Source organism: Littorina saxatilis, linkage group LG7 (genome assembly GCF_037325665.1).
Source record: "Littorina saxatilis isolate snail1 linkage group LG7, US_GU_Lsax_2.0, whole genome shotgun sequence".
NCBI classification, from domain to species: Eukaryota; Metazoa; Mollusca; class Gastropoda; order Littorinimorpha; family Littorinidae; genus Littorina; species Littorina saxatilis.
The window spans coordinates 5,446,830-5,456,212 of record NC_090251.1 but is presented as its reverse complement, the minus strand read 5'-3'; the positions used below and the strand labels follow the sequence as shown (position 1 = coordinate 5,456,212).

General features: G+C 49.2%; 1 protein-coding gene across 1 annotated transcript; it reads right to left on the bottom strand.

Moving 5' to 3' along the window:
- Positions 1 to 1,739: 1,739 nt before the first annotated feature.
- Positions 1,740 to 7,087, bottom strand: LOC138972042 (uncharacterized). Its single transcript, XM_070344882.1, has 5 exons — positions 6,622 to 7,087; positions 5,368 to 6,222; positions 3,719 to 3,999; positions 3,185 to 3,310; positions 1,740 to 2,912 (listed from the first exon to the last, which is right to left on the bottom strand). The coding sequence occupies exons 1-5, from the start codon at positions 7,085 to 7,087 to the stop codon at positions 1,740 to 1,742; spliced, it is 2,901 nt and encodes a 966-aa protein (XP_070200983.1).
- Positions 7,088 to 9,383: the final 2,296 nt, after the last annotated feature.

Here is a 9,383-nt window from a genome sequence, read left to right as displayed (position 1 = left end):
TGAGCGAGTTCCTCCTGGTGCCTGACATCTGTCAGTACGTACCTGTTGTGAGCGAGTTCCTCCTGGTGCCTGACATCTGTCAGTACGTACCTGTTGTGAGCGAGTTCCTCCTGGTGCCTGACATCTGTCAGTACGTACCTGTTGTGAGCGAGTTCCTCCTGGTGCCTGACATCTGTCAGTACGTACCTGTTGTGAGCGAGTTCCTCCATGGTGCCTGACATCTGTCAGTACGTACCTGTTGTGAGCGAGTTCCTCCTGGTGCCTGACATCTGTCAGTACGTACCTGTTGTGAGCGAGCTCCTCCTGGTGCCTGACATCTGTCAGTACGTACCTGGTGTGCGCGAGTTCCTCCTGGTGCCTGACATCTGTCAGTACGTACCTGGTGTGAGCGAGCTCCTCCTGGTGACTGACATCTGTCAGTACGTACCTGGTGTGAGCGAGTTCCTCCTGGTGCCTGACATCTGTCAGTACGTACCTGTTGTGAGCGAGCTCCTCCTGGTGCCTGACATCTGTCAGTACGTACCTGTTGTGAGCGAGTTCCTCCTGGTGCCTGACATCTGTCAGTACGTACCTGTTGTGAGCGAGCTCCTCCTGGTGCCTGACATCTGTCAGTACGTACCTGGTGTGAGCGAGTTCCTCCAGGTGCCTGACATCTGTCAGTACGTACCTGTTGTGAGCGAGTTCCTCCTGGTGCCTGACATCTGTCAGTACGTACCTGGTGTGAGCGAGTTCCTCCTGGTGCCTGACATCTGTCAGTACGTACCTGGTGTGAGCGAGTTCCTCCTGGTGCCTGACATCTGTCAGTACGTACCTGGTGTGAGCGAGCTCCTCCTGGTGACTGACATCTGTCAGTACGTACCTGGTATGAGCGAGTTCCTCCTGGTGCCTGACATCTGTCAGTACGTACCTGTTGTGAGCGAGCTCCTCCTGGTGCCTGACATCTGTCAGTACGTACCTGGTGTGAGCGAGTTCCTCCTGGTGCCTGACATCTGTCAGTATGTACCTGTTGTGAGCGAGCTCCTCCTGGTGCCTGACATCTGTCAGTACGTACCTGGTGTGAGCGAGTTCCTCCAGGTGCCTGACATCTGTCAGTACGTACCTGTTGTGAGCGAGTTCCTCCTGGTGCCTGACATCTGTCAGTACGTACCTGGTGTGAGCGAGCTCCTCCTTGACCTGTTGTTGGTGGGGCTTTGTCAGTACGTACCTGGTGTGAGCGAGCTCCTCCTGGTGACTGACATCTGTCAGTACGTACCTGGTGTGAGCGAGTTCCTCCTGGTGCCTGACATCTGTCAGTACGTACCTGTTGTGAGCGAGCTCCTCCTGGTGCCTGACATCTGTCAGTACGTACCTGGTGTGAGCGAGTTCCTCCTGGTGCCTGACATCTGTCAGTACGTACCTGTTGTGAGCGAGCTCCTCCTGGTGCCTGACATCTGTCAGTACGTACCTGGTGTGAGCGAGTTCCTCCTGGTGCCTTACATCTGTCAGTACGTACCTGGTGTGAGCGAGCTCCTCCTGGTGCCTGACATCTGTCAGTACGTACCTGGTGTGAGCGAGTTCCTCCAGGTGCCTGACATCTGTCAGTACGTACCTGGTGTGAGCGAGTTCCTCCTGGTGCCTGACATCTGTCAGTACGTACCTGTTGTGAGCGAGCTCCTCCTTGACCTGTTGTTGGTGGGACTTTGTCAGTACGTACCTGGTGTGAGCGAGCTCCTCCTTGACCTGTTGTTGGTGGGGCTTTGTCAGTACGTACCTGGTGTGAGCGAGCTCCTCCTTGACCTGTTGTTGGTGGGGCTTTGGCGGCCCCAGTTGGACTGCTCGTTGTTGCTTATTAGCTGTCCCAGGAAGCCCTTGTTGACGTTGAGCCGCGGCCGACCTGAAGCCGACCCAGCATCGCACGCCGCTGGCAGCTTCTTGGAGAAGGAGAAACTATCGAGCTGAGGCAAGGCACTGGTCGAGGGGTTGTCTGCTTGGGGAACAACACTGGCACTGGCCGAGATGTTGAATTGAGGAGAAGTGCTGTCTTTGGACACGGCATTAGCTGAGGATTTGTTGACTTGAGGAGAAGTGCTGTCTTTGGACACGGCACTAGCTGAGGGGTTGCTGACTTGAGAAACAATACTGGCAGACTGGCCATCTTTACAAACGGCGCCAGACGCCAGGTTTTCTATGCGGCACAGTTCTGGGTTAGCCGGCTTCACCACCATGGACATGAGGCACGGGGGTCGCTTGGTTATCCCGCACCTGGTCCTGACCGGCTTGAGGGGGGCGGGGGGCCCGGGGAGGAGGGGGCGGGAAGGGGATGGGGGGTCGGTCCAGCTGGAACAGGCCAGGCGGGTGGGGTGAGAGGAGATCATGCCGCGCCTCACAGGGTAAGGGTCAATCTCGTCCTCCCAGTTCTCAGGCACGGGGAGAGGAGAGGCGCGAGACGACGCCACAGGTGGGGTGCGACGTGAGCTGGACACTGAGGCTGACACACCTGTGGGCGTTGTGCACTTTTCCCCGCTCCTACCTGTGACACCTGTGGGCGTTGTGCACCTTGCCCCGCTATCTGTTACACCTGTGGGCGTTGTGCTTCTTGACCTGGTCCAACCAGTGCCGCCCACAGGGGTGAAACCTCTGGTCTCTGACGAGGAAGAACTGCTGCGACTGCTGCGTGAGACAGAGGTCATGGGCGGGGTGGACCCTTGCTTGCGCTGAGGCTGGCGGGTAGACTTCCTCCTGCCCTCCCTTTTGCGGTGCCGTCTGGAACCGCTCACCTGCCAGTCGTCAGCGTCTCCCTCTGCTGGGTCCGACCCAAGCTCAAGGCCTGTGTCCCCAGCCCCCAGGCTTCTTTTCTTGGTGCTCAGGCCCTGCCCCTCAGTGTCGCTCGCTGCCGTCTTGCGGCCACGGTTGGTCTGTTCTCCCTCTTCTGCCTGCACGCATCAGACACGAAAATAAAACATTGTCAAAGAGGAAATAAGGTTTGCCAAATCTTCTATAGCCCAAAATGTAGACAAATGTTTCAGTTTTCTTTACCCTGATGTACGAGAAGACATGAACACCTAGAGAGGTTCAAAGGGAAGAATTCACGTGTGTTGCTATCAGCACCACAGTCAGCAAAGTCTGTCCATTTTCCATATAAAAAACACCAAGTGAACTTCACAAGGAGTGATTCTCCAATAGTAGAAATGTTCTCATTCCTGACCTTGTCTGAGGACGCAGAGAAAGACGCTGACAGCAACTTGCACACAGGGTGAGCAGTTTCCTGGATGTCTGTGTCAGGCTTGCCTGCCCCCAGTGAGGCTAGCGCCGCGTACCGGTTGGTGGACACCTGAATAATAATAATAATAATAATAATAATAATAATGATGATAATGATAATAATGATGATGATAATGATAATAATTCACTTTTCTATACCACAAGTCAAAATAACAGCTCGACGCATTTTACAACTCCAAGACAAACATAAAAACACATGTAACAAGAAGAGCAAACGCTCGATCGAGTCACTTTCGCAGTTCTGAATATTATATGAGGCATCAGATGGACAGGAAGAAATTGCTATTCACAACACAATGAGTCACGTTCACATAAAATTTGAGCCCGGTCACTTTTATAGTTTCCGAGAAAAGCCCAACGTTAAGTTGTGTGTTGCCGAACAGAAAAGGCTAGTTATCTCCCTTGGAGGGAGTCTTATATTGGGGGGTCTTCAAAGGGGGTTCCACTGTATACAAACCTTGATGGGTTTGAGCGGCAGCAGTGCCTTGAATGCCTGAGGGGATGTCTTGGCCGGAGCTGCTAGTTTTGTGGGGCTGGACGGGACGGCAGGGGGAGGGGGAGACACAGGTCTCTGGCGCTTCTGGTTGCTGTTGTTGGTGGTGGGGGTGGTGATGGGGGCGGTGGTGGTGATGGGGGTGGTGGTGGTGATGGGGGCGGTGTTCTTACTCTCCTTTGTGGATGACGGCTGTGTTGCAGTGAAGACAAAGCCCCGTGGGATGCGTGGTGCAGTGGCTGTATCTGTAACCATAGCGATGCTTCATACCTCATCGTCGTGACCATAGTAATGTTTCATACCTTATCATTGTAACCATTGCAATGCTTCATACCTCATCGTCGTGACCATAGTAATGCTTGATACCGCATCTTTGTAACCATAGTGATGCTTGATACCTCATCATTGTAACCATAGTCAGGGTTTAACCTGGGAAAAAAAGGCAATGGGACATTTGTCCCCCTCAACCAAATTCCGTTGGGACATAGTCGAAGCCAAGAAGCGCCAAAGAGGCCTGTAGTGTACGCGTTTTGACCAAAGATGCAAAATGGTGCAATATGGTGCCATCTGAGAATTAACCGCTATATCGTGTTATCAGTGTGAGTGTGTGTGTGTGTGTGCGTGTGTGTGTGTATATATATATATGTGCGTGTGTGTGTGTGTGTGTATATATGTGCGTGTGTGTGTGTGTGTGTATATATATATATGTGCGTGTGTGTGTGTGTGTGTGTGTGTATGTGTGTGCATGTGAGTGTGTGTAATCCGATGTAAAGTGTACGTTTGGTGGCGCAGTGGTACGTAATCTCAATGCGCCCTTTGACGCACTGAAGGGAATTGTGACGGGACATTTTCAGATTTAATGTGCAATGGCGCACTAGTAAATGAAGCCCTGCATAGTGATGCTTGATACCTCATCTTGTAACCATAGTGATGCTTGATACCTCATCTTGTAACCATAGTGATGCTTGATACCTCATCTTGTAACCATAGTGATGCTTAATACCTCATTTTGTAACCATATTGATGCTTAATACCTCATCTTGTAACCATAGCGATGTTTAATACCTCATCTTGTAACCATAGTGATGCTTAATACCTCATCTTGTAACCATAGTGATGCTTAATCCCTCATCTTGTAACCATAGTGATGCTTGATACCTCATCTTGTAACTATAGTGATGCTTGATACCTCATCATTGCAACTAGAGTGATGCTTAATACCTCACATTTGTAACCATAGTGATGCTTCATACCTCACATTTGTAACCATAGTGATGCTTCATACCTCACATTTGTAACCATAGTGATGCTTCATACCTCACATTTGTAACCATAGTAATACTTCATACCTCTTCATACCGCATCTTCGTCTTCCCAAAACATGGATTCCTTTTTACCCAATCAGCCTTCTAACAAAATGAATATGTACACTCCTGATTATGGACATGTGATGCCACTACCCTTTCCCAGTAAAGCCGATATAATAACGATGGAGTCCCCCCTGGTATAATATCATATAATAATAATGACAGCTTATAGAATGCAACCCACAGGGATCTGTGCTCTCAGCGCTCTAAATATTAACTATGAATAATATGAGTGTGTACACTTACCTCCCTTTGCCTTGCGGACGGCTACACCGACACCTCCCTGCAAACACTCTTTGGCACCGGCGCTGGTACAGGTGGTGCCACCGCCAGGCCTGGCTTTCTGCGATGACAATGTGGAACTGAGCAGGGCAGGCTCCTTGTCGCTCGTGTCAAAAGCCCAAGCTTCCGACAACCCTGGGGCGCAGTTACTCTGTAGCTGTTTTCTCTCATCCTCGTCGCGCTGCCTTACTGGTGTTGCAGCGGTCTGGACGGTTTGGTTCACCAAACTCTTCAGCTCCTGTCGCAGTGAAATGCTTGCATTGCTGGTAACGGATCTTCCCAACGGAGATCCTCCGGCACCTGAAGCCACAGACGTTGTTGTTAAGTTGGCCAAAGATCCCGCAGAATTTGGACAAGAAGACCTGGGAGAGAAATATCTGTGCGGCGGAGTAGCTGCAGGAAAGCTGTTCCCAGTTCCCAAAGCACTGGACGGCACAGAGGTTGTTGGCAGACCGCCAAAAGGTCTGACACAGCCGGGAACCATGAAGTTTGCGGACAACGGAGCCATGCTCCCTGCACCAGCGGAAGCCAGAGAGGTAGTGGGCAGACAGCTAAAGGCAGACAACGGAGCACTGAAAGCAGAGAACGCAGGGCCCTGGAACTGAAAGCCTGGCTGGTTCAAACCTGAGGGAAACTGGAAGGGTGCGACCAGGGTGGGTCTCATGTTGGTTAAAGCTGGGAACGATGACTGCACCGAGACAAAGGCTGATCCCAAGCCAGACGACAGCTGTGAAGGTTGGGCTCTCTGTGCAAATCCTGGCACGGGCAATGCGGGCTTGATACCAGGCTGAAGAAGATTGTGCGGCGCTGTGGTGGCCCCTGGCAAAGAAGCATGAGGAGCAGGTATGAAAACAGATGACTACTAAACTCGAGAGGAAAAAGGGAGTGTGGGTGTGTGAGCGGCGATTCGCACAATTTTTCCTGTGTAACTAAGGGGATGTCACTATGCCGTCCCTTGCTGACCATCAACTTTCTCTTTACAGTGAGAAAGAGCTACCTTTTAGCACATTCATTTTAGGCTTGACATTTTGTTTTAACATCTTACAATTTTGCCCTGCAAAAGCCAAGGGTTCTTTATAGTGCGCAAATATACATTTTTCTCAGCTTCCCCCAGCCTAGATGCTGCACACAAAGTATCCGATTTTGTAAGAGGAACATTTTACAAAAAGAGGGAATGTAAAACATAACATTAAACAGGAATCTCCTCTGTTTTCTTACCTGCAAGCGGTTGATGTGGCTGCGACATGGCGAGCGATGCATGAAGCTGTGCGAGGCGTGACACCTCTTGCTGCAGGGTGTCTGCCCGGTCAAGCAGCGCCTGGTACTCCCTCAGCCTGCTGTCGATGTCTGCGGCCAGCCGGTGGTCAGCGGGGTCCTGCAGACTGCGCTGGTTGAGGGCCACCAGTGTTCGCTGCACGTCTCCCGCTCGCCGCAACGTTGCGTCCTGGCGCTCAATGGTCGCCTTGTGCTGAGCTAACACTTCGTGCATCCTGGTCTGCAAGTTCTGTGTCTGGTCTGTGTCACATCTAGCCGCATTGTGGTGGGCTAACACTTCATCTCTCTCGGTCAGCAAATCTTGTTGCTGGTCTGTGTCGCTCTTCGAGTCCTTGATAGACCCTAGGGAGGCAGGACCGTCAGCAGGCCGAGACTGAAACAAAAGGCAACTTGTGACAAGAGGCAACATTGTGAAATACAGTGTACCATTTACACTGCATAATATTTTGGTTCACGACAATACAAAAGGTGGTGAGACCAACTTCAAGCTGGAATCATCAACTGTTTCAACGGCCATTTTCTGCCCTTAAACTGGCAAGGTACAAAAAATTAAAATAAATGTACGTTTCCTAAAACAAGGCCGTCACAAAAAGTAGAACCCTCACTTTGTTTCCTTGTTTTGATTGAAGTTTATTTTTTATTTACACAGGTGCACATATCCTTTTTTTGTCGCTGCCCTACACGCCACCAGGCGTGAAAGGCGGTAAGTAAGTACATATCCTTTTATTGCCCAAACATTGTGTGAACTCTGTCCCCTGGGTGTCGTATAAGAGTAACAATCCTTATAAAGTCTGCAGAATCGAAAGTTGTCATTTTGAAGAGTAAAAAACAAGTTCCAGGGTCAGGGAGGACACACAGGGCCGGGAGGGGGAAACAAAACTTTCTTGTCGTTGGCCTTACAAAGAAGGTGAAGCAGAAACACATCCAGCGTTGCAAGGAGTACAGAGCTGAGCAGAACTCACCTGGCCAGTGGCTGCTCCCTCTAGTGTCTGCTGCAGACGTCGGCTCTGTTGTGGGGACAGGGAGAGGGAGGTGGGGGTGGTGCCAGCCTGTGGAGGGCTGACAGGTGTGCCTTGACTGGGGGTGGTGCCCTGCTCTGCTGGCACGTTTAACTGCTTCAGGCACAGCCTGGTCTGTTCCTCCGCTGTCCTCTGTGCAAGTCACACAAGAGAGAGAAAAAACACCCACAAAAACATTAAAATATCGTTCAGTTTGTTTGTGTACTCACAAGTCAAATGAACTTGTCTCAAGATTGAATACCCACACTCTTGCTCAAACCCACATTGCAAAACCTCCCCCCCCCCCCTTCCCTCCCCCACACTAACCTATTGAATAACCTCTACATGAAAGGACACCCTCGACACCTGTGAACAGTGTCCCTACTTTATCATGACAGCGATATTCTAGTCAATCTCACAGGCCAAGGGAACAAAAGAAAGTCTGCATTTTTGGGAGCCGACATTGCAAATACAGTGGACAGGACACATTCACCCCCCCCCCCCCCCCAAGTCCTTGCTTTTTCAGGTTTTCTGTTCAAACTGTCAGTAAAATGTCCTCAATTTGAAGACCTTCCTACCTTGAACGGTTGAAAAACGACGTTAAACACCAAATAAAGAAAGAAAGACCTTCCTACCTATTATAACACCTGATTCATCACAACCAGAAACACTTGCTCACATCCTCTGTGAGCATAACCAAACACCTTTGATTGTTGGTACACCAACCTGTAACCACTGGTGGTCCATGCACTGTGTGGGGTACAGCTCTCTCAGCTTGGTGCACACACTCTCAAACACCTGGTCGGCCAGAGTTCCCTCCCTGCTTTCCTCCGTCACACCCTCGTCCTCTCCCTCACCAGTCTCCTGAATAATAATAATAATAACAATGATAATAATTTTTTAAAGGACCAGACCACATAGTCTTTTGAGATGGAATCGTAGGCTCGGGCGTAGTCAAGGGCAAGTAATATACCGGGTTGATTTCTTTCATTTGCGTAATTAATGACATCATCGATTAATCTAATCAAGTTACTTGCCTTTCTTCCCTTAATAAATCCTGTCTGATCTTCTGACACGAGGTCAGAAATAACACCAGATAAGCGCTGCGATAAACATTTTGCCAGCATTTTATAATCTGTATTGGTTACAGATATAGGTCTCCAATTCTTAAGGCTACCTCTCGGCAAATCTTTACCCTTTTGAATCAACGTGATAACTGCTCTTTTCTGAGTATCTGACAATTCACCGACTCTAAATACATTTTGAAGGGAATTAACCACCATACTTTTTACTTTAGGCCAAACAAATTTCATGAAACTTGTAGTCAATCCGTCTAAACCTGGTGACGAACCATTTTTTTAAAATAAATACAGCACCCTGCCGATTTCTAACACGGTAAAATAAGGTTCCAAAACATATTTTTGTTCGTCATTTAACTGAGGAATATTTAAATTAAGAACTTTACTTTCAGCATCCTCCTCAACAAAATTCCCATTTTTATGAAACACGTTATTGTAAAATCTCACTTGTTCCTGTAAAATACCTTTTTGCGTCGTTATCTGAGAGCCATTTTCATCAATTAATCTGTCCATAAATGTTAAATTAGCTTTCACTTTTTCCATATTTAAAAAATATTTTGTATTCTTTTCACCTTCTTCGATATATTTTTCACAGATGGTCAAGAAGGAATTTAAGTATAAGCGGCAA

Excerpts from the sequence above, each read along its gene's own strand:
- LOC138972042 (XM_070344882.1), bottom strand. The coding sequence starts at position 7,087 with ATGTTGCCTCTTGTCACAAGTTGCCTTTTGTTTCAGTCTCGGCCTGCT. Across the intron at positions 6,223-6,621 it reads GCCACATCAACCGCTTGCAG|GGGCCACCACAGCGCCGCAC; the intron begins GTAAGAAAACAG and ends CTTCTTTGCCAG. Across the intron at positions 3,311-3,718 it reads TGCCGCTCAAACCCATCAAG|GTGTCCACCAACCGGTACGC; the intron begins GTTTGTATACAG and ends ATTATTATTCAG.